This window comes from Syngnathus leptorhynchus, chromosome 4, assembly GCF_054491065.1.
Source record: "Syngnathus leptorhynchus isolate UIUO chromosome 4, UIUO_Slep, whole genome shotgun sequence".
NCBI classification, from domain to species: domain Eukaryota; kingdom Metazoa; phylum Chordata; class Actinopteri; order Syngnathiformes; family Syngnathidae; genus Syngnathus; species Syngnathus leptorhynchus.
In genome coordinates, this window is record NC_141198.1 from 16,234,613 (window position 1) to 16,258,865 (window position 24,253).

The window sequence follows — 24,253 nt, forward strand, 5'->3', positions numbered from 1 at the left end:
TTTTTTTTTGCCACGAGTGTGACAAACTGTGCAAACAAGGATGCCGCGTTTTAGCCCTCAATTGAACGATGGACGGACAAGCCAAGGCGGGTCGCGTTCAGAAGGTTCGGTCATCGTTGCAGTCGTGGCTCCAGTGGCCGAAGAGCTCGCAGATGTCGCAATAGGGCCGTTCGGCACCCTTGCTGCCGTGGTAGGCGGTGTGCGGCGGCGTGTCGGGCGTCTGCGCCTGCGCCGGGCAGTCCTCCGTGTCGTGGCGGTCGAAGCAGTCACAGATGTCGCAGAATAGTCGAGGAGGGGGCTTCTTCTTTTTCTTCTTCTTGCTGCTCTCCTTGTCCTCCCTACACAAAGCATTCAGGTCCACTTTTAGTTGACAATTGGAATTTATGCATCACAATAGTAGTCACATAATTGATTCCTGCTATTTTGTCAAAACACTCAGGATTAATCCAAGTTTGTCAATTATTCTATTTTTACTGACCCGTCGTCGTCGTCTAACTCGCTGGCGTTGTTGCCGTTGAGAGCGGCAGCGGCCAGTTTCTCCAACTGGTCCTTGAGGTCCAAGTTGTTCTTCCGCAGGTCAACGATGACCGAATTTAGGAAGTCAATCTGGTTTCAACAAAAAAACATGAATGACTGCTCCAAAGACACATACTGTATGACTCGGGATGGGCATTTGCAGGAATTGATGTTCAAGATGAAAGGTTGGGTTTGATGTACCCACTTAAAAATTCAAACCTACTTATTAGTACAATTATCTTACAGCCCAAAATATTTTTTACATTACGGCGACAACATTGCTGTAATTACTGCATGTACTGTAATTTCCAAAATATTTATGCATTGGAAATACAGTCTTACACATCTAAGAAAAATGTTACAAAAAATATCGACATTTTTTGTAAAAGTACATCTCAATGATTGAATGCCCATCCCGAAGCAATTATTTCTATCGAGTGAGTGTGAACCCAAACAAAGACAAACGAGTGATGACCACCCCAACGCACTCGGAATCCCCGTGATGACTTCACATATATTTAAAGGGGACATATTATGGACAACCTAAACGATGCCAAAATGGTAAGCTGAGCTGCAGTGCCAGCGTTAGCATTAGCTAGCAGCAAAAGTGAAATTTGGCGCTCATTCAGGAACAATTTGAACTTGTGTGGGCGATCAAAAGCATAACAGGTCTCCTTTAAGTGACACATGCTCGCATGCATGAGTGAAGCGGACGACAACAACGACGACGAGGACGAAAAAACATCAACAAACCGCTGCCTGATGGTTCTGCAGCATTGCAGACTGAGCACGGCATTGGGGTGGACGGAGGAGAGGAAGAAAATAGCAGGTTCAAATTAGAATACAGTACACACACACACACACACACAAAATGGCACAGTATGACATTTTAGAGGTTGGGCGGACACATCATTAGGCACACTTGCCTCACTAAATAAGCCTTGATGAAGACGATGCAAAATTTTTAGGGGGATAATATAACTATTTGAATTCAAAGGGGTATAAAAATAAGTAATTAGTAAAAAAAAAAAAAAAAACTACACTTAAACAAACAATTTTACAGAAGATTAAAATGAAACTACAAACAAATACAACAAAAAAAAACATTGAACAAATCAGACCAAATATTTGGATACTAGAAAATAATTTGGTAAATAGAAATATACAAAATTTCAATTCATGTAAAAATAAATAAATACAAAGTAGTGTGCAAGTGTACCAAATGAAGTGTCCTGTGGGACTAATGCAGTTGAGCTCCTCTAAAAGGTGATACTGAAACAATCAACACTCGACTCATGTTGCAAGCAGCTCGGTTCCCCCAAGAGACTTTAGAAAGAAAAAAGAAAACCCAAATGGCACTAGGGGCAGGGTAAGGAAGCAAGTTGACACTCAACTTCCTCTTCAAGCCATTCCGAGTTTTCCCTGATGAACGTACCTCGGCCTGCGTGTCCGTGTCCCTCAGCCGGCTGACGACGACATCGCCTGCACGCGCAAGAGTGCAGAAGGCACGGTCACGCCGCCGTCATTCAGAAGGTGACACAAATTCCAAAGCGCACCTGATGGGGCGGCAAGCTCTTGCTCCAGCTCCTTCACCCGCTCCTTGAGCTGAGCCTTGTCCTGCTCCAAGGCAGCGATGGCAGTTTGCAAGGTCTGGGCTGAGGCACTTTGCACACGCGTGGCAGCCAGCTGGGGAACGAGGGACAATAGGAGCGCAAAAATTAACCCAAATTTAAAAAGAAATCAATAAATACTAAAAGCCCCCCAAAAAAAAAAGAATGTTTATTGTGGTTTTGTTCGACCTCGCTCTTTAGGGCCTCCATCTGCTGATCCTTCTCGGAGGCTAAGGCACCGTTTTTACGAACGGACTTTTGGAACTCGACATTCTCCTTCTCCAGCTTCTTCTTCAAAGTGCTCTCGCTGTCCACACAAGAAAGAGCAAAAAGAACAATATTGCACATTGGAGTACAGGAACGATATCTCGCCTTTTTTGCATCAGCACATTTCATTCTCGGGACTGAAAGCAAGTTTCAAATGTAGCTGAAACTAATAGTAGAGTACCTGAAGGCATAACTTGGCAGGCTTTGAGAAGAATACATAAAAAAAAAAGTGTTTTAATTCTTGTGAGATGTTAGAAAAAGGTAATGAGTGACAAAATGTGTCATTGCCAAACCTTTTCTTCAACTCCTTCAACTGTGCTTGGAGTTTTGAGTGCTCGTCCTTGAGCTGAGGAGGGGGGGGGGGGGGGACAAAAATCATCACGCTCAAGACTCGACTTGATTGATGCAGTATTGACGGGAACACCTTGCTAAATTCACTGTGGTCCTGGTGATTGTTCTCGGCATCCTGAGCCAGCTTGTCTTTCTCGTTTTGGAGCGACTGCAGGGAGCGTGACTTAACGGACACCGCTTCTTTGAGCTCCTCGCTAAGGATGAGCAGAAAACGGCCATGTTGCGCTGTTCAATACCAAAACGTAGGAATGTATGACGGGCGTGCTCACATTTCCCGGGCGAGACTCTCCAGCTTTTGGCTTTTGGCACAAAGTTGCTCTTTGGAGGTGCTCAGCTCTTGCTGGTACTTTGATTGCTCTTGTTTGAACTCGTCCATCTGAATGGATAATCAAGGCAAGAAAATCAAATATTAGAACCAGATTACAAAATAAAGAATATGAGGGGGAAAAAATACAGCGGAGTCTTATTTTTGCGTTATATTCTGGTTGTCTGCTCGCTTGCTCCATCGCTTGCGAGCGGGACCAGGACGGAAGACGGTTTTAGAACGCCGCGCGAGGCACAGCGCAGCAGAGATGACAAAAGCTTGATTCGAGCCTCATTTTGGTCTCGCCCGATCGAGAGCGTGCTCAATTGTAGAACCAATTAAAATAATACACAGTACAAATAGATACGACCTGTGGACTCAGAACGGAGAGAAAAGTGGAAAGGAATGCGAGTTAGCCGTTTTATTAGGTACACCAGAGCCATTCTGACAGCTCTGGTACAAGAAGCTATAAAAATTAGCGTCTGTTTTTTTTTTTTGTTTTTTTTTTTTTGGGGCAATAATAATAAAAGGACCCGTGATTGCTCTCGTAACGCTAATTTCGCCAAAACACCGCAAGACGGAAAAGGTGCTGATCGCGTTATAAGCCCACACGGAGGAAAGAAGGATTACAATGTATGGTGAGGATTGGAAGAATGAAAAATCAGGAAGACAGACAAGCAGGCATGCAGGTGCGCTGGCGTACTAGAGGAACTAGCGGAGGGAGGAATACCTCAAGCTGCTGAGCAATGGCCTGTTTAAGTTGAGACTGGAGCCGCTCTCCTTCGGCCACAGCCTCTTGATGGCGTTTCTCCGTGGCGGCCGCTTCCGCTCGGACGGTCTTCACATCCTCCTGCGATTTCTCAAACTGGCCAGTTAGCAGTGACTTTTCCACAAGCCACTGGGAAACGTCGTGCTCAGAACGACCGCGTCCGGCCAGGAGCGCCTCCTTCTCCGTTTCCAGTGCCGCCACCCGTTTGTCGCTCTCGTCCAGTTTGGATAAGAGCGCTCGCTTGTCTTCAGACAAGCGGTGGGTCGCTAGCTCTTGTTCCTTGAGTTTTGCTTTTGCCAGGTCAGTTTCTGCCGTTAAAGACTTCTGCTGCTCGTCTGCGTTCCGAAGTTGGCAGGACATGTCGTCGTTGTCCCGCCGAAGTCGGGACAGGGTGTTCTGCAACTCCTCCGTTTGCCGAGCGGCCCGAGTCCGTTCACTGGATTCCGCCTCGAGTCGTTCCTCCAGATGCCGCTTGGCCTCGGACAACGACTCCGTCTGTTTTTTTAGTTCCGCGATCTCTTCGAGGAGCTTCTTCGTTTTAGCGGCCGACTCCTCCGTGTGTTTGGAGAGTTCCTCGACTTGCCCTTTCAATTCCAAGGAGGATTGCTCCAGATGCATTTGGAGCTCCCCGCGTCCTCGAGTCAGATCGGCATTGGCCTTTTCCAGGAGTTCGATTTGGGAGGAACGTTTCCCCAGTTCGCTCTCGAGCTGGGCCTTTTCTTTTTCCAAAGACCTCAACTGGGCTACGACTGAATTGGTTTTGCACGTGGCTTCCTCCAGCATCCCCTCTAAGCGAGACTTCTCCTGACTGATATCGCCCCGAGTTCTGGAAGAGCTGTCCAATTGATCCTTTGTGGCTCGGATTTCACTCACAAGCTTCTCCCGCTCTTGCAAGAGGTCCTTAATGTCAGCGGCGGCCTTGGAGTGCTTCGCTTCTATTTCGCCCTTCTCACCCGCCAGACGCTCGTAATCTGTCTTGTGCTGCTCGAGCGCCGCGTGGAGGGTCAGTTTCTCCTTCCTCAGCGCATGCAGAGCCTCCGAGCTTTCGGAATTCTGCGTGCCAAATGTCTCCCTCTCTCGCTCCAGAGTTGCAGACATCTCGGTCAGCTTTAGGTTTGACAGAGTCAGTTGCTGGGCAGACTCTTTGATCTTCTCCTTCAGCTCTTCAGTGTCTTTAAGCAGCTCCTCCTTCTCCTTACAGACTTTCCTCTGTGAGGCGAGCAAGTCCTCCTTCTCCTGCAGGAGATGAAGCCTTTCGGAATCGGTCACTTGGCTGCTGGTCTTGGACTCCTCCAGCATCTGGACCAGGCTGAGGCGAGACGCCTTCAGGTCTTCGCATTCGCGGACGGAGCTGTCCAGTTCCTTCTTGGCGAGGTTGAGCTTATTCTGCAGTTCCTCCTTCAAGGCCTCGAGGTTGTTTTTGTCCGTCGCGACTGCGCTGATTTCGGAGGACATGGTGGCCTTCTCTTTGCTTAGCGTTTCTCCGAGAGACTGCAGCTGATTGTTCGCCATTGTCAGATCTTCTTTCTCCAAGTTGAGAGACTGCAGCTTGGCCTGCAACTCTGCGTTCTTGGCGTCCAGAGACTTCTTGCCGGTTTTGGCCGCATCCAACTCCGAGATGAGCTTGTCGTTCTCGCACGCCAGTTTAGACCTGCTCTCGTTGAGGTCCTCCTCTAGCCTGCTGCGCTCTTTGCAGATGTTTTCATAGTCCTCCAGGAGCTGCTTGTTTTGACTTTCAGCTTGCCGAGCGTCCTGCTTCTGTTTGAGCAGCGTGGCATCCTTCTCCTCATTTTGTTTACGGAGATCCTCGAGATCGGACTGCTGTTTGTTATTTGTGCTCTTCAGGTTGGCGTTTTCATCCTGCGCCTCCAGGAGACCCTTTTCGAGTTTCTCCAACTGGTCTTTGAGTGACGTTCTTTCTACCTCTGAACTCTTGTTGGCGTCGAGTAATTCATCCCTCTCCTTTGAGAGCTTCTCTACGGTAACCCGGAGGTCCTCGTACTGTACGGAAAGATCCCGGAGAGTAGAAAGCTTGCTCTGCGCCTCTGAGAGCTGTGTTTCCAATTTGCACGTCTCAGCTCGAGCTTCCTCACTATCCTGACACTTGCGGTCCAGAGCTGCAGTCTGCTCTTCCAGTTTTGCCGACAAGCGTTCAACATTATGCTTGGAGGAGTCGAGCTCAGCGGAAAGATGCTGGGGAAAATCAAGTTGATCGGGTAAAATAAAAAATAAAAAAATGAGGAGGATATATGCAAAGATGCACATCAAGAAATTGTAAGGTGATCCCAAATAAACCAAGCCAATATGTATGAATGCAAACCCAAAAGGTTAAGCTGCAGAAATAAAAATAAAAACGGCAAAGACACCATAGCACAACACCGAACGCACGTTCAATAGTGATTTGGATTTTGCGGCAAATCCGATATTACTCGATTAAACGTGACATTGAGTCATTCAAAACATTTTGCTTCACTGCGATGAGTTCATGATGGCATTTTTAGATGAAATGATGAGAGGGGTCACAAGTGTTAATGTCCAAGGGGAGGTGTGGTGGGCTTCTCACACGTGTACACTATAACCGGAAAGTAATAACGGCTTCGCTTTTTCGAGAAGCGTCGATTGGTGGGAACGGGATGCAGATTAGCTGAATTTTAAGCTTCGTGGCAAAGACACTGGCATCTTGACTTTGTTTAATTTGTTCTACTGCTGTAGTAAGTCAAGGTTCTGGCCTCATTAAATAAAATGTCAAGATTAACAATATCAAGGGGAAAAAATTCAAGTTATGTGATAGCTGGATACAAAGAGTAGGCGCTCTACTCATTACCTGAAGCTTTTCCTTGTCATTCTTCAGCTCAGAAACCATCTTTTCCAGCTTCTGGCTCCTGTCCTTGGAGGAGGAGAGCTCCTTCGTCAGATTGTCCAGTTTGTCTCGCAGCCCTTGGACCTCCTTGCCGTGGACCTCGGAGGCCTGGGTGAGAGCCTTTGCCTGAGAGTCCTTAAGCTCCTCGGACTGGCTTGCACTCTGCTGCGCACTCGTCTCCTTGGGAACGAGAAAAGACGACAAGTGACCATGGATGCAACGTTTTGTCATTTTTTCAAAGGATTGACTTCAGAGATCCAACCATCGACAAATAATTTTAAAAAATAAATAAAAAATGCTTTCCCCTGATATGTCTGCCATATGACTACTAACCAATGTCGCAATCTTCTCCTGGAGACATTTTATTTGAGCTGCGTGGTTGTCTCGCGTCTCACACAGTTCCTGGTCTTTGTGCGACAGATCCTGCTCCCGTTGCTCATTGGAGAGGGCCACCTTGTTCTTCTCTTCCACCAACTGACTCTGCAACTCCTCGAGCCTCCTGAGAGAGGGAAGGCAGGCAGGCGGAGCGGTTAAAAGCGGAGGAAAAAAAAAAAAATCTTGCCCTCGTATGTTGAACTTATCCGATTACATACATTACTACAAACAGATTAGTCACATCTACCTATCGATCCCCCCCCCCCCCCCCAAGGGTACAGCACTCAGCACCTTTCTTTCTGCCGGAGGTCTTCGTTCATTTTGCTCAGCTGCAACGAACTGTCGCCGGATGCCGTCATCATGTCCGAAATGTCTTTCTCCAGTTTGCTCTTGTCCTCGCCCAGCTGCCGCACCTTCTCGTCGGCAGCCGCCAGCTTCCTCTCCAGCCCTGAGTTGAGAGAAACGTGGCGGCTCGTGACTTCATACATAAATATAGTTGTTATTTCGCACCTTTCTTCTGCTTACCACTAAACTGACTCCTAAGAGACTCTGATTCTGTGGTAAGAGTTGTGCACTGCTCTTCCTTTTTGCTGAGCCTCTCAAGGGTTTCTGGCAAACCAAGAATGACATTTTTTTTTTTTGTTAGGTTGAGGATATAATGAAACGGGCACAAGGCGAGATGCTGCGCAACAGGCTGAGGAGAAGACAAAGTGAATAATTCCTTACCTTGCATAGTTTTTGCAGATTTCGTCTGCTCCTCTGTGCTAATAGCCAAATGTTGCTTCTGTGGGCAAGGGGGGGGAAAAAAAAAGAAAAAGTGTTGGCGACCCACCAAATGCATTTCAATGGGCATTGTGGAAAATATAAATATATTTCTATGATACTGACTGTCATACAATTTGTTAGAACTAATTCAGTGCATGTGTGGGCTTAAAGGAGAAAATTGATCCCCAAAAGCTTTTTTTTGTTTTTTGTTTTGTTTTAACAAAAATATTCCACTGCAGAATGGAGGCAAATTATCAAAGTATGGTTGTGATGAATAAATAGTAAACAATTTATATGTATAAATAAAACTAAATACCAATACTTACCAGGCCTCCAAGCTGCTGCTGCGCAGCTTCATTTTCACTGGCTAATCTTTGCTGTAGTGACAGGATTTCATTCTCTTTGCCTTCCAGCAGTGATCTGAGTTCAACAACTAACTTTTAAGCAACGAAAAGAAAAGATGACATTTTTGAAAAACACACTTGAAGCCAACCAAGACACTTGAAACCATAGTTAGTACCTCAGTTCCCTGTGGATTTCCTTGATTGGGAAGATCTTCCAGTGGTGCTTTCTGGTTGCTTTGGCTAAGACACAAACGTCGGACCATTTGTGCCACCGTCTCTTTGGTTTCTCTCTCGTCCTGGGCCTGGCGCGCTAGCTGCGCTCCCATCTCCTCCAGCTCCTTCACCTTGAGCTCGGCCGCGTGGAGCTTTCCGAGGACGTCCTCCAGCTCCACCAGGTGCTGATTCTCAGCTTTGTCAACGCCGGCGCGCACGGCGTCATCCAGGCGCTCCTTGTCTTCGGCGAGGGAGGCCAGACGCTCTTTCAGCTCGTGAACCTGCATGTTGCGGGCGGCGGCGGCTTCCTCCAGGGCTCGCTCGTGTTCCAGCTTCAGCTTCTCCAGCGTGTCGGCATTGTCTTTCTCGGCCTGGCTCAGGCGCATGCGAAGCTGCTCGTTGTCGCCGGACAGCTTGACGCCGGCGGCCTGGATCTGGGCGGTCGCCTCGCCGTGCGCCTTCTCCTGAGACTCCAGCTTTTCCCGTAACCTGGCCAGCTCCTCCCGCCGTTCGGCTTCCAGTGAGGCCAGACGGTCTCTCAGGGACGTGATCTCCTCCAATAGGGGAGAGACGCCGCCGGCGTCCGGGTCATCGGAGGCCTGCCGGGAGCCCAGACGGAGCTGCAGGTCGGCAACCTCCCGGGTGCGAAGCGAGAGGTCCCGCTCCAGCTCCATGATACGGGATCTCTCCGACACGGTGGCAACCTTGAAAGGCAGACATTTTAATTTCAGAAGTATCTGACACACTGAGCATGCTAGCAGGGTGCGTGAAGACATTCAAAATGATGATTAAAATGTTTTTTGTTTTTTTTTTTAAAATGACTATGCAAATTATATTTTTCTCAGATTTTTTTTTATCAATCACACACAGCAACATTTTGAAGTCATCAACTGTCGGGGAATGATTTCAATGTTTTCAATCAAACCATTCCAAATTATTATGCACAGTAGTGTAATGAAACGCAAATGTTTGATTTTGTTTCAACACAAACATAATCCACCTGCTTTGTTGGAGGACTTTTTTTCAGGAAGGAAATTGGAGGGGGGGAAAAAACTCACATTTATGTGTATTTCCACAATAGACCACAAACCAATTCCAGGTGGATCTCTAGACATACCACCTGGTGCAACACTATCATCTCACTAAAGTGTGTGTGTGTGTGTTTTTTTTTTCCCTCCCTATCCCAACGCGACACGGCATCCATTACCCTAGTGTCTTCTAACTCTCTTTGAAGCTTCTCAGCTTTGGTCTTTTCAAAGTGTAGACTCTGTTCAAGCTCCTTACTGTGGACATGCTCCAGCCTGGTCCGCGTCTGTTAGTACACAAGGGCGGGGGTGGAGAGAGAGAGCGAGAGAGAGAGCGAGAGAGAGCGAGAGAAAGAAGGAGAACACACCAGTGCCACCATTACAAGCCAGCCCGACACAGACAAGAGGAAGAAAGGGACCAGTTGGATGGAGTCATGGGTGATAACTAGCGCTTAAGGAAGGAGACGCCACCAGTTAGTGCACAACGCTCAGTTGCATCATGAGCACAAAGCTTGTGAATATGCAGAAAAGATGCAATATGCACGTTGGGAAATTAGGGAGGGGTGAGGGGGATAATGGGGACATGCAAACTGACACCTGGTCCAAGTAGCTGTGCTTGGTGGAAAGAGAGAGATGGGCACCCATGTATGATGTTGTGCTGCAGTGTTTTGGGATGTTCTTTAATGAAGCTAACTGCATTTGTTATATTTTGACCCTTCCGTTTTGTTGGTCAAATTGTCACATTTTAAAGTTAAAGAAATACAAGCAGCAATGTCTAAATGATTGGAGACGCTACCAGAATTGCTGATAAGTGGTGGTGGGGGGGGGGGGGGAATGACGGGAGGGATCTCCAGTGGTTCCATGCCGAGCACTGGACCGACACGATGAGAAATTTAAAATGATAAAAAAAGGACGAAGACAAAAGGGAAGAAGAGGCGATAACATCACTATTAAAAAAGTTCCAGCATTCGCCGCCAGCTTGCGCTCAACAAACTTTTTTTGGTTTAAGGTTTTTGGTTTGTTGTTGTGAAGCCACATGCACATTCTGAAGGGTGACTCATAAACGGTTAGTGCACAGCACACATACACGGAGGGGGATAAAAAGGGGAAAAGGCGTATCCTAACCCTGACGCCCTGGTTTTAATGCTCTACTTTGAGTTCCTTCCGCAGTGGTGTGGAAGTTGATGACAAATCCTGCCATCGAACACAGCCTGAGCAAGAGCTGGAACACTGCACTCGAAAAACAGGACTCACATCAATCAATCAATATATGTTGAGTGGCTAGTTTCTGCTCACATCATTGTAGATAAAGAGAGGATGCAGATGCGGTGCTTCCTGTTCTACCACCGACTTATTCGGACCCTATGACAGTTTGGACTTTTGAAAACATGACAAGCAGACACATTTTGGAAAGTAGCTTGTGAGTATTGTTGTACGCTCTATGTATGGATGTGTGTGTGTGTGTGTGTTAAATCTGCAAATGATCTCATTAAACATGCCTCAGTCTGAATGTGTATGTACTATACATTTTTAAAAAAAAATCCATCAAACACATTCATTGTGATGCGTGTGCATATTGAAATTAAAATCAAAATTACCTCCAGGTCACCTTTCGTAATGCACGCCTCCTCAACGCGGAACTGAAGGTCTTCCACTTTTCTGTTGGGAGGAAAAAAGAAATAATAATTAACGATCAACTTTTAAGTGTTAACCGTAGACTAAATTTGACGTGTTGGCCCTACCTCCGCTCCTCCTCGAGTTGATTGAGCAGCTCGACTTTGTCTTTGTCGGCCGCCTCCACCAAGGCACGTAACTGATCCATCTTAGCCTCCATCTTCCAAACCACACGGTAGAAAATGTTCATTTCGTCTTTCAAATTTCCCACCAAATGCGCGTTTCGTCAGAGTTACCTGCTCTTGGTCATCCCTGAGCAGCGAGATTTCTTGTTCCATCTCGCCGGCGTGGCTGGTGGCTTTGGCCACCTCGGCCTTCTCCATGTCCCGCTCCACCATGAGCTGCTCAATGTGTTGCTGCTTCTCCTTTAGAGCCTCCTGTAGGGCCGTGGTGCCTGAGATCTTGCGGTTGTACCGTGACGACGTTTCTGTCAGCTGCGGGATCAAAAACAAAACTACCGTAAGACAAGACGCTTGATGCTGATGCTGTGGGCCCACACTCATTTTATTTGTAGTCTAATCTGTTTTAAGTCATCAGCGCATCTTACCAGACCAGTGCGGCTGGCCTTGGTGCTGACCGAGGAGGTCACGGAGCTCATGCTGCTGATGGAGGAGGCGCTGGGGCTGCGCTTCAGGCCGCCTGGCGTGGCGGCCGCCTTGCGAGCCGCAGCCTTGGCCTTGGCAGGCGTGGTGGAGGGGAACCCGATGCGCGTGACTTTGTGCACCGGTGCGAATAGGCCGTACCTGGGCTGGCACTGGAAGTACCTGCGGAAGCAGACAGGAAAGGAAACCTTTGGAAAAAAAATATCGTGTGAATCTCTGAATTTGGCTAGGTCATCAAATTCTTTCCATTAAATCGATAATAATGGCAAATAACATTTCTTACCTTGTGCCCGCCACTGCGCCGTCATTCTTCCCCAAGGGCTCGTCCAGCTCCACACCACACCACTCGCCTTTCGCAAAATCCGTGTCGCCGATAAAGCGCACCACTCCTGCCTTGGTACCGCCGACCTGAGGAAGGGAAGGATAACCCAAAAACAACATTATAGACCTTCAAAGATCAAAACGTGCACCTTGAGAAATAAGGTTCAAACGAAAGATTTACTGTGTTCATACGTAATTGATGAACAGACTCAATATTTGTAAGCATTAAAAAGTGACTTTTCCATAATACGTCCGCTTTAACGCTATTCTTTTGAGGAATGTGCAACATCCTGTTTTTCCATGTGGTAAACTACAAAACCGCAGACTGTTTTGAGTAGCCAAAGGTCTCAAAGAGTCCTAACGTGCCCGTGCCCCCCCCCCCCCCAAAAAAAGCTGACAGTTTGACCGCAATCTGCTCAAAACTGGCACTTCTTTCTGGTGCTTTGCAGGAATTATGTCATTTAGGATTTCAGTGAGAAAAGCAGATTACAGTGAACCCTCTCACTGTTGGAGGTGTTTGGCATCAAAGTACCTGACTCTATAGCAAAAATTCAGGGAGGAAAATAAAAAAAAAAATTAAAAAAAATAGATAACCCAGAAAAATGATTCTAAAATCATACAGACTGGCTGGATCATTAGACAAATTAGGTAGGTGACATTTTCATTTTTCCTTTGTATTGCTAAATGAGCCAGATTAATCTAACAAATGTCAAATGAACCAATGTCTAACTTAACACGTTTCTTAGCATTCTTAATTATTTTGATGAACAAGTGTGGTCACGGAACAAATTCGACTCTTATCTCAAAGTACTGCTGTACAGTTGACTATGCTGACATGCTTAAGATATTGTAGAGAAAACAAAAGGCGCCAAAGTTTACCAACACCCGGTCACCCATCTTGAGCTCCCGTTCCCCTTTCTTGACCGAGCCGCTCTCTGACAGGTTGGAGACTGATTCGCTGTTAGTGCGAGCCAGGTTGGAAGACTGCGCTGTTGGGATGGCGGACGAGGTCTTCTTGGCCGCTGCGGACTTGACGCCGGGCGTGTGGGAGGCCACGCTGGCTACGGACTGGGCGGGCGAGGCGGCGCGGGAGGGCGGCGCCGTCTGGGTGCCGTCGCCCTCTCCCTCGGTGCGCGACAGCTTGGACGGTCTCGTGAAGATCCCTCGCAGGCCCTCGCACTGGAAGTAGCGCACGCCCGCCACCGAGCCGTCATTCTTCCCGATTGCCTCGTCCAGCACGATGCCCGCCCATTGTCCCGGGGCGAACTGGGTCTCTCCCAAAAACTGCACGTAGCCCGGTTTGGTCCCGTTCACCCAGACGCGCTCGCCTATCTGAAAGCTATCGCCGTCATCGTTGTTATCGTCCACGCCGGAGGCTGATTTTTCGACCACGGCGGTTTTACTTCCTGTTGAAAAGCAGGACAAATAGTACATACAAATGCCATTAAAAAGGCAAACTTCTGATCTGAATGGTTAAACCAATACAATCCTTTGATTATTATTACTCTTTCAATTGTGTCCACCAGGTGTCACTAGTTCAAAGCATGCAGTCTTACCTGAGGCCGGGTTGGTCTTTGGTGCGCCGGTACCTGGTACCCGAGCTACCTTACTGGGTACTTTGATACCGCTGGCCTTGGCCGAGCTCATGTTTCCTCGTGTGGTGTCGTGGACGTGCGAGGCCAAAGTCCGTCAAAGGGCGCAGTCTGAACGTAGAGCATGTAAACCACCAGGTAAAGGCTCTTGGATGGTGATGTAAAAAAATATATATATAATATATATACAAATCCAAAAATAGAAAAGGCAGTAGAGGGTTGGAGCGGGAAAAAATAAATAAATAAATAAACACCCTGAGGAAAGAAACAACAACAACAACAAAAAAAGATTTGCTTGTTAGCAAAATCGGAATAATTTTGTGAAGTGGACCAATACACAGTAACAATCTACTCACTGGGTGTTAGATATCAAACATATTTTATAAACTGTAATTAATCATAATGATGTTGTTCTTCGCCCCTTGGTCAGTGTGTGCATGGAAGATGAAGATGTTTGGAAGCCCCTTGCACTAGTGTAAATGTCCATGAGTCATTCCGGGCCACTTTGTTTTGGGAGGCATTCTGTTCCTGTGAGCACAGCAGAGGCCATGTCACACGCCTAAAAATACCCGCCAAAAGGCCAGATGATACGCCGGCACAGATCATGCCTCCGTTGAGCTCTTCTGGCGGCATCCGCGACCTTGATCGACTGGCAAACGCGGCCACTCTGGCTTTTTGTTCTACCAAATCAAATGGGAATGTCTGGCTGGTAGATGAAAACTGGATTATGGCCGGGGGTGGGGCAGATCCCATACCACCCAGCAGTGTTAGATAATCCTATTTGTCAGATTAGCAGCCCACCGAAAGCCTATTGGAGCGATGATTGATTTTAAATGTCGTCACCTTTTGTCAACGTGCCCCAGAAACCTGCTCAAATGTTATGGAACATTTTTCTCAGTCATTTTTGAGCAATTTACTGTTTCCTAAAAAGGATTTGGACAGCAAAACTCGAAACAGGTAGAGAGCAAGCTAAAATCCGAAATGGCTGTGTCTTTGAGACTTTGTTGGGACGAGAATTTATCTATGATAGACATGCCTGCCAAATTTCATTTCGGTAAAACTTCAAGTTCTGACCTCGTGGATTCATTAACTTTGTGTTTTATGGCAAGTCGTCAAAACTTTCACCCACGCAAAAACACCAATCTGTCTTGAAGTTGAACCGTGTTGTCCAACCTTTATTGCCAATTAGAAAACGCTTACGACAGAAAGGTCACAAAAAAAGTGATCTCATCTTAATTAATTCACTCAGTTTGAAACTTAGGCACACAAAAAAAAACCAACACCCACACCCACGGCACATGCAACCCTCTTCGCACGCACGCACGCACGCACACACACGCACAACTCCAACCTCCCACACAGACACACTCACAAGATATTTGTCAGTCTTGGAATGAAAGGCGGCCATCATCATCGACCCAGTTTAACCGGAGCTTTCCAGTTTACACCCCCTACGCCTAGCAAAGAACAGCCTCGGGTCATGGGACCGCCAGGAAAAAAAAAAAAAAAAAAAGCACAGCACTTAATGCCACAAAATATACCAACTAGCACGTCATCTTCTTGATGGACCTCAGAGAGAATCTTGAATGTGGCCCATCCATGCCATTTCGCATTACGTGCGACCACTCGAGTAAAATCATCCACTTGGAGACTTTCCCGCTGCAATCATGTTAATCTTGAATCTTGTAGCCTCGCCGCTAATCTGCGGCGAGGCTGGCGAGAAGGTGGCAGGGGGTGTTGGGAGAGCCAAACCATGGAGCACAGACAAATTGATGCTTCAGGGCCATAATTTGTGCACACATTATATGTTGGGGTGAACCTTGGACAGTAACAGCATTTTAACATCCAACTACCCCCCCCCACACACACACACACATCCTTCCAAACAGTTCACTAAAATGTCACCTGGATCACAAAGCACTTCAATTATGTAGTGTCTCAAAACACTTTGTGGAGGAAAAAAAACTACATCAGAGGACAAAGACCATTTTCTTTTCAGAACATCATGCTACATGTAAAGTTAATACTAAGCAATACAAGTTCACTTGTTGCGAATAGTGCAAATTCAAAAACTGTGACAGGACAATGGATTTGACGCTTTCTTTGGTGAGGGGAGAACGGCTTACAAGGGCCATGTTTACCTGAAAGTATCTGTCACAGTATCGGAACATCTATTAAGACACAAGTGCAGAAGTGATAGGGAACACTTTCATCAATATTTTTGCAGAGCCAATTGTAAATGTGGTAAATTTCGGTTCATAACCATAGAGATTTTCCAACTTCCTCTGCAACTGTAAAAAGTGTCGATTTCTTCGAGTTTGTGTATAAAATGTATTGTATTTTCCCGTAGGCAATAAAATGAGAAGAAAAACAATGTCTGAGGGAGAAGGTTAAGTAGTGCGCTGACGTTGACAGCTTGAACCGAGAAGCTAACGGACATATCTTTGAGGTGGCACATCTGTTCGAGCTAATGGCTAAAAATTAGCCCGAAATGATTTAATTTAGATTATAATTAAAAAAAAAAACACTCCAGCCACCCTCCCACCGACCACAGCGAAAGATATACAACATGGGAACGTCATTCGAAGGCGGCCAAAAGTATCCGCAATGTCGCTTACGCGATGGCAGCTCCGGGGCCGTGGGAGGGCTAACTTTTCCCCGTACCAAATAATAACCACCCCACGGATAACACCGTGTAACTCGTAGCGTTTTTTGACAATACGCCATGGTTAGTTAGTGCATATATCAAACGGGCGAGGCCCGAGTGACAGCGGGTAGTGGAAGACCGAGCCACGTTAGCCATTAGCCGACCTGACGCCTCAAGTTAAAGTCATCACTTACCTGGTCAACTTCAACCGACGTCCACTCGTTTAGCGGCATTGCTTTAACCCCCCGCCCCATTTTTTTCTTTTCTTGAAAAGGCGACTGAAATGACTTGACAGTGCGTAAACTGACCTGTTTCGGCGTGCCGTGGATAGAAGCCACGTCTTCCCCGTTGAAAGAGAAGAGTTTATCGGCTACTGCTGCTTCGACTTCTCACTCGGGCAACAAAAATACTGTACCGGCGGAAGCGCGAGGTTTGCGACAAAATGAATTTTGTCCAAATAGAGTTGCCGTAGTGGTGCTCAGATTCGGTCAATGCAGCGGATTGGCTAATTGAACCAAGTGTATAACGTGGATCGTGTAGTTACCCGATTTGCTCTATTTATCCATCATTTTATGGATAACTTCTCATCAAGAAAAAACCTTTTTAATTTTTATGAACGAATTCTTCCATTCAGCTGAATATATCTGTTGTATTTTGTCATTTTATTATTTATATAGGTAGGTGTATATGGCTGTATGTCACACATTTGTACCAAAAAAGATTGCCATGTTTGTTTGTTCAACATCGTTTAAATATTTATTTATATTTTATTTAAATAGATTTTTATTTCATACTTTTATTCTTTATACTTCTTAATTTTCGTAAAGTTAGTTTTTTTGGTTATTCTTTCCTTCATTCTTATTGCACTGGAAAGAGAGTAGCTCTCCAATTTCGTTGTACAATTAAGTTGTAAAATGACAATAGGGGTTATTCTATTCTATTCTATATATACACGCAAAAATGTTTCTATTTACCGCCACTATTGAAACAATTTTTTAGTTGAGTTTTAGTAAACTTTGAGACAATTTATCATGGTCTACTTTTGAACTAGGATCCAGACTTTATACTCCTGGTGTGAATGCGAGTAAAAATGGTTGTTAATATCTGCCCTGTGATCTAATGGATAAACATTTTAGAAAAATAATACAAAAATAAATACACTCTAGCTTGAATAGACACTGCAGCAAGTTTGACATGTTTACTTCAAACTGTTGCGTAAGTGCTACCAAAAAAGACAAAATCCACTTTGTCACAAATTAACATTTTTACAAATAAAACTAATGATAAAATAAAAAAAAAACATTAAAAATGTTTGGCAAGATTTCCCTTTGCGCCTTGGAGATGCTGTACACAAAAAAAAAGCACAAGTAAAAACATGATCCAAGCAAGAAGATTCTTTTCTTTTATCAGTCCGTTTTTTTCTTGGCTAAATTGCGAGGCGAACTCTTGAGCAAGTCTCTGATGCGGACGTACGTCCCCGTGGCTTCAGCCACCTCTGTGAATTCGGGGGTGTCCTCGAAAGGCACGATTCCCTCGGCGAAGCGGCTCCGGTGGGGAACGGCTGACACCTTGGGAGTCAGGGTCTTGGGGGGCCTGTTTGCATCTTGGAAATCTGGATCGGGGCTCTGGGGACTGTCTTCAGAGGATTTGGTTGGACCAGGACTTTGGGGACTGTCCTTTTGGGATTTGCTGGGAACAGGACTTTCGGGACTGTCCTTATGGGATTTGCAGGGACTGGGACTCTGGGGGCTCACCTCTTGTAATTTATGTGGAGGAGGGCTTTCAGGACTTTCATTCGGAGATTTTTGAGGATGGTCTCGTTGCGATTCGAGTGCAGAAGGACTTTGTGTGCTGTTGTTCACAGATTGGGCAAGAGGAAGGTTATCGTCTGAGAATTTGATCACAGCAGGACTTGGGGTGCTGCCATCTTGGATTCCGGCCAGGTGAGGTGAGCCACCTTTCTGAGGACAAACTTCTCCAGGCAATATTTGAATCTCATCCTGAGAGTCACCCACTTCTACAAGTTTTTCTATTTCCGAGTCGCCTCTTACTGGGGTGGACGTGCCGGGGGACCCCATTCCAGGGGTTCCGATTGCCGGCGTCTCTGGGTCACTACTGGTGGCCGTTTCTGCATTTTGGAGCGCCGCCCAGATCAGCCTCTGCTGTTCTTCCAGCTCCTCCAGGGTGAGCTCGTCCTCCGTCCCCTCCGTGGCTTGGTCCACCACCACCCAGTGGGGCCCCTGCGCCGCTGGGGAGCCGTTGGTTGGCGTTGGGGGCGGCGTGCTTTTGGGCAAGGGCGGCGGCGTCGGGGTGTCGGGCGGTGTGCCGTGCGGAAGAGGCGGTGGCGAGCTGAAGCAAGGGGAGCCCAAGTTGCTGCGGCGGGGCATGTGGTAAGGGGTTCCGGGATCTAGAGGGCAGGAATGTCAAACGTTTTGTCAAACCATTTGCAAAAATCAGCACATAACTGATGCCCATTTCTGCCATGAAGAAAAAAATAATGACGTGGGAAAACGCAAATGAAAGAAGGATCGGGTCATATAAACCAATAAAACGCTAAACAGATTGTTAGACATTTTTGCAAAAAACACAGGACTCTACAGTAAACCCATTAACCAGCTATCACAAATTGAACACGAATATGATTTGGGGTTTACCTGATTCAATATCCATGTCGGAATTATTATCATGGCTGGACCTGGGCCGCTTCCTGCGTTGTTGGGACGAGTCCGACTCGTGGGGCCTCTTGCTGCTCGGGCCGTCTGGCTGTTGACAAGTCATTTACACGATAATGACACAAATAGAAGGTAGGCCGAGTTCAACACAATCCAGTGTTTAATGTTACCGGAGCAAAGTGGGTGGACAAGTAAGCGGCGTAGTTGTGCTTCAAGTGGTTGCTCTGCATGGGAACTGAACTGTAGCGCATGAATTTCTGCACGGAAGCACAAAAGACAAAAGCTTTTCGTTTTGGCCCCTGACCTTTCCCCTAATAAAACAAACATAGGTAGGTAACTGTGTCGTTAACTCACATCTTTGACTTTATGTGGTGTGGGCACATTGAATCCAGGGAAATCCACCAGTTTGGAAACATCGTAAGAGACGTTTTGTGTGCTGGTCATACTGGTGTCATTTGACACTAGACATCAAAACAACAGCGAGAGATTGATTCAGACAGAAAAAAAAAAAATAGAAATCCCCAAATAAACAAATGTGTATAACTCATTCATCTTCTGCACCGCTTTCATTGTCACGTGGGTTGATCACGGGAAAATACGATACTTTGAATACTGACGTCTTGGGTTCAAAATTATGCAAATTAATTCTTGCTTTCAGAACATATAATGGAAAAGTGTTGTTTTTTTTTTTTAAATAAATGCCCATTATATGAATTGAGAGAACACAACAAGTAGTCCTACCATTTCCATCGTAGAGCGTCAAACCCGAGTTCTCCATTTCGGCTTCCTTGAGCCAACCTGGCGGGTAGCCCAGTTGTCTCATGCGATAGATGAGCGGCGGCAAGGTATTGGCGTCCAATCCCAGCGCGAACAAAAGCTCCTCACTACACACAACGCCAAACACACACGTCACTTTACAAATGGCGCTTGAGTTCAATCGCCAGCGCGTGCGACGAGCATTTCATGCCTCAAGACGCCGGGCTTGTATTTGGAGAAGCGCTCCTCCACCTCGTCTGCGTGGTAGCGCTGGTTACTGAGACCGCCCTGGCTCTGGTTGAACTCTTTTCTTCTCTCGTTGATGGCTGCCATGTCTTTGGGCTGACGACACACAAGCGAGGCCACTATACCGGCGTCTTTATCATAAAGACCGAACATGCGTTGACTCACCTTGGGGCACTCTTTCATTTGATGCGCATCCGAGCCGCAGTTAAAGCACATCGATTTAGACCTGCCACGGACACAAATAATCAAAATGTTACAATTAGTAAATTAGTGAACTCGGCAGTTTTTTTAAAGCGATCCATAACAGGTTTTTCTCGACCACCTTTTGTCCTTCACGTCTATTTCTTGTCCATCTGTCCCGATAACCAGGCCGAAGACTTGCTGGTAGCTTTGTGCCACTTAAGGAAAGGACAATTCATAAAGGAGACACAAGCGACAACAAAAGGCTCCAGACGGCTCTGGATTCAGCCGTGTCTTTAAGATACGTTGGAACTTCCCATCCGTCGGTGTGCTGAGGGTTGTCGTTAAACAGCGGCTGGCCCAATTTGTCCACACTGAAGCTGTCAAAGTACAACACGCTGCCCACCACCTATCTCACACACAACATTGATCCAAAGTGATGTCATTTACATTACATGCAGCATTGCTATGATGGAAAAATCCACATGGTGAAATGAAAATATCTCCAAAACCTAAAGGTGCTACAAAAACAAAGTTCATTCTGTCCAGTGTTCTGAATAAATTCCTTGTCAAATGGGCAACAGAAAAAGGCGGGAGAGGTGAGTGGCGGCGTTTTAAGTCGCTTATGTAGTCGAGTGCGTTTCTCGCCCCATGAAAGCAAAGTTAGTCGCTGCGTGCGTACTCACTTTAAAAGCTTCGGATATTGTTCTCGCGCTGGTGGAGGTCACCTTTTGTGGGTCTTCGTCCAAGGCAAATGACGATGGCTTCACGGAGGACAGGTTTTTGGGGTGGAAAGCAAAATTATTTATATCTATTTAATTCTATATTATACCAAGACACACACACACCTGAGGCTTCAGGTGTGATAATGCTGAGCGTCGATTGCGATTTTCCTCTTGGTGTTTCAGTATGACGCCACAGACGCTATCCTCGATTTCTTGACGACACTGCCTAGGAAAGAAAAGTCTTGATCAGTTTATGTGGAAAAAGGACTTTGCTCTGAACATTCTGGATTAAACCCTACTTTAGAGACTTTAAAACTTACTTTGATATAGCATTGTTGGAATAAATAATCTGCGCGATGGGGCCATCGATGTCGACATCTTCTATGTTGATTCCGCTGAAGGCAAACAGCAAACACACATTAGCCACAAGTCTTCGAAATGAAACCCCACCACTGCCGTGTCATATTGTCACCTGGGCCGCATCAGGATCGTCAGCTTTCGCCTCAACGATTTATGTGAAGAACAAGATAAGGTTGACGATTCTTAAAATGTTAAAATAAAAAAAGTCTTAGTGGTCAAAATAGTAACATATCCCACAATCCAGTCGAAAGTAACTACTGTGGAGCATGACTTATATTGAGCACGTCAATTACGACATATATGTGTACATATACAAATCCGTATAGTCAATAATCTGGTGATAATCGTCATTGGAAGTCAGTTTTGGAGCGTTACTGCAAATTAACATGACATGCCCTAACCTAATGTGTGTTTAGGACCATCTGTTTTGTGACAACCACTGTTACATGTAAGAGGCAAAACTTGATGTTGTTTATTTGTTAATCCAACTATTAAATCTTGAACGATAACGATTTACCAAGACAAAGTAACCAGCACCACGTCTGCGTTTATGTTAAATTCTCTTCTCAATGGCAACCAAAGGCGAAGTTTGTTGCTTGCTACCATAGCAACTGTGATTCTTCGTCGATCGCTTATGTTATGGGTGGGCGTTAAATCCCAAATTGGAGTGATTTGGGGGGGCATAAAGCGGTTAAGAAAATGAATGGATGGATAAAGAAACCTTTCCTGACGGCTAACTAGCAGTTAGCATCTGAAATTGCTATGCGCGCGAACACCGCAAGGATATTCTCCTCTGTTAACTTTTCAATGGAGTCGTCACGCTCGTCCAGGCAACTCCGGAGCCCCTGCGTCTCTTCATCTTCTGCCGTGTCGGCGTCGTTCTTTTCCGAGAAACGAATGTGTGAGGGGGCTGGGTTGAAGTCATCCAGTTGTTCAAACAACTCCGCATCTCCAAAATAGACTTCAGCCATTTTTTCCATTGTAGCCCCGGGTCAAGGAGAGGAAGAGCGTTGGTAAAAAAAAAATAGCTCGCGTTGATTGGTCAGATATGGCACGGTCCTATCATGTGACCTAAACGGCGACTTGGATTGGTTTCTTTCTTTCTTTCATTTGTCAGATTTCCAGCAGTGTCGACGCATCACGGCGTGTTACTGCCCTCTAGGGGGGAGGAGGTATACCAAATCTTCGAATCACGCAAAAAATTCAGCTCTTCCTTTAAAATTCACGCCAAATTTGACAGGATTTCTCCTGTTTTGTTTTGTTGCTGTTTTTGTAATGTTGAGAGGCTACCCGCGATGGTTACGAAGCAATAAACAATCATTTTTTTCAAAATTGTTACAAAGAGCAATACAAAATGCACACAAGTGGCGTCATGAAGAATTGCATTTTTCTATTTTTCCAGCAGATGGAGACGCAGTACCTTGCTCTTGTTCTCGCTCAATGTTTTTAAACGTTCTCGTAATTATTTCAGTGTGCTAGAATGCCTTCAAAAAAATATAAGTGCAGTATAAACATACCACTGCGTACTCTGCATTTGATTAAATGCCTGATAGCAATGAAAAACGATCTACTCAATCGTTTTTATGACATGCTATCAATCCAAATTAATATGTAAAATGACAGTGTGAGTGGTTCCAACTGACATGTTGGTCCTATAACACAACCATTCACCCATTTTCTGTAGAGGTTGTCATCATTAACGTCGGAGAAATTGATGATGATGGATGCAAATAAAGCAGGCTAAACTGTTTGAGCGGCACAATTAATATCCATTTGGGGATTCGAACCAAATTCTGTCGGTAAGGGCAACACTTAAACACGCGTGCTGTTTCTCATTTCGAAATGTGAGCTAAAGAGGTTTTTAAATGGAAATCAGCGTCGGCTTAAAAGCGGCAAAAAGCATCTCTTTGTGACCCTGCCGCCGTGATGAGAGGCAGCGTCCATTTGTCAGAGTGGCGTTGAAGAGCATTCCAAACGAGAGCTTTTATTTCACGTCATTTCTCCTCCAACGCTCGGCCGGCGCACCCGTGACCTCCGCTCCAATGGGCTGCTCATGTTTTCTTAGGAAACGCACGCTCCTCCACTCTCGCACGTCCCGGCTCTTTCTACTTTGCCGTGACCTCTGACCGCCTCCTCGCCAACCGTGGCAGGCAGCGGAGTGACAGAATGGATGTCGAGGCATGAAAAGCTGCCAGCTGGAGAACAGAGCTGGAGAGTGCTTCACACAATAGACCGGGGAAGTGGGAGACACATGGAATTAATGCTTTGGAAATGTTTGACAAATGACAATGTGAAACTCCCAGCTGTATGAAATTCCAATTTTTTTTTTATGAAGTTTGTTGTGTACAGGAACATTTTTGGAATACTCAGATTCAACTTTAAGTCCATTAATGGCCACACTACTGTACTACTACAATTCACAAAACAGGAGCCTTAAAATCATAAACGTTTCTATTCCAACGATATGTGAATGAAGATACACTGAAAAAGAAAAGTAAAACAAAAGTGATGCAATTTAGGGACAAAATAATCATATCTTTATGAAACAGTTTTGCTTTTACACAAATTAAAGAAGGGCGAATACGGACGTGAGGTATTGATACCAGCCTTTTTTTTTAAGTATCGGGCTCTTGCGGAGGATGCCGATACCATCCGCCGATACTTAAGGCTAAAATTTGAACCAGTTGGTCCTCTGCGCTTTTTTGTTATTCCATCCATCCATTTTCTATACCGCTTTGTCCCCATGGGGGTCACAGCCATGCTGGATCCTATCCCAGCAGTCATCGGGCGGTAGGCAGGGGACACCCTGAACCGCTTGCCGGCCAATCGCAGGGCACACGGCGCCGAACAATCATCCGTGTTAAATTGAATTCAGTCTATACACTGCAAGAGGTTTAAATGACTGTGTAAACAAAGTTTTGTCCTCACGAAAACCAGAAAGCACAGACACATGTATAAAGAAGCCCCCACCCCAAACTTTTTCCTCCATCCACTTTTATAAAGTTTCCCGACTAAAAGAAGTCATTACCGGCTGACATTGGCTTTAAATGAAAGATATCAAAGTGCTACTGAGTTCTGA

At 45.9% G+C, this 24,253-nt stretch overlaps 2 protein-coding genes across 5 annotated transcripts; both read right to left on the reverse strand.

The window, feature by feature from the left end:
- Positions 1-17: 17 nt before the first annotated feature.
- Positions 18-16,675, reverse strand: clip1a (CAP-GLY domain containing linker protein 1a). 4 transcript variants are annotated; one of them, XM_085910992.1, is made up of 26 exons: positions 16,544-16,675; positions 13,553-13,843; positions 12,876-13,402; positions 11,959-12,083; positions 11,621-11,837; positions 11,310-11,507; positions 11,142-11,233; positions 10,998-11,058; positions 9,582-9,686; positions 8,338-9,078; positions 8,144-8,254; positions 7,779-7,836; positions 7,578-7,661; positions 7,344-7,500; positions 7,011-7,176; positions 6,642-6,857; positions 3,779-6,010; positions 3,014-3,120; positions 2,818-2,938; positions 2,687-2,739; positions 2,316-2,433; positions 2,073-2,202; positions 1,952-1,998; positions 1,270-1,299; positions 479-606; positions 18-338 (listed from the first exon to the last, which is right to left on the reverse strand). In XM_085910992.1, the coding sequence occupies exons 2-26, from the start codon at positions 13,641-13,643 to the stop codon at positions 98-100; spliced, it is 6,156 nt and encodes a 2,051-aa protein (XP_085767118.1). In that variant the 5' UTR covers positions 13,644-13,843; positions 16,544-16,675; the 3' UTR covers positions 18-97. The 4 variants fall into 4 exon arrangements, with proteins under 4 accessions (XP_085767118.1, XP_085767119.1, XP_085767121.1 ...); XM_085910993.1 differs by having other exon boundaries at positions 13,553-13,699; positions 16,544-16,642; XM_085910995.1 differs by lacking the exon at positions 9,582-9,686.
- Positions 16,676-16,878: 203 nt separating this feature from the next.
- Positions 16,879-22,196, reverse strand: zcchc8 (zinc finger, CCHC domain containing 8). The gene is made up of 14 exons (XM_085910787.1): positions 21,959-22,196; positions 21,287-21,326; positions 21,135-21,209; positions 20,938-21,040; positions 20,776-20,853; positions 20,395-20,498; positions 20,232-20,297; positions 20,075-20,135; positions 19,875-20,005; positions 19,649-19,791; positions 19,262-19,368; positions 19,078-19,164; positions 18,890-18,998; positions 16,879-18,642 (listed from the first exon to the last, which is right to left on the reverse strand). The coding sequence occupies exons 1-14, from the start codon at positions 22,152-22,154 to the stop codon at positions 17,642-17,644; spliced, it is 2,301 nt and encodes a 766-aa protein (XP_085766913.1). The 5' UTR covers positions 22,155-22,196; the 3' UTR covers positions 16,879-17,641.
- Positions 22,197-24,253: the final 2,057 nt, after the last annotated feature.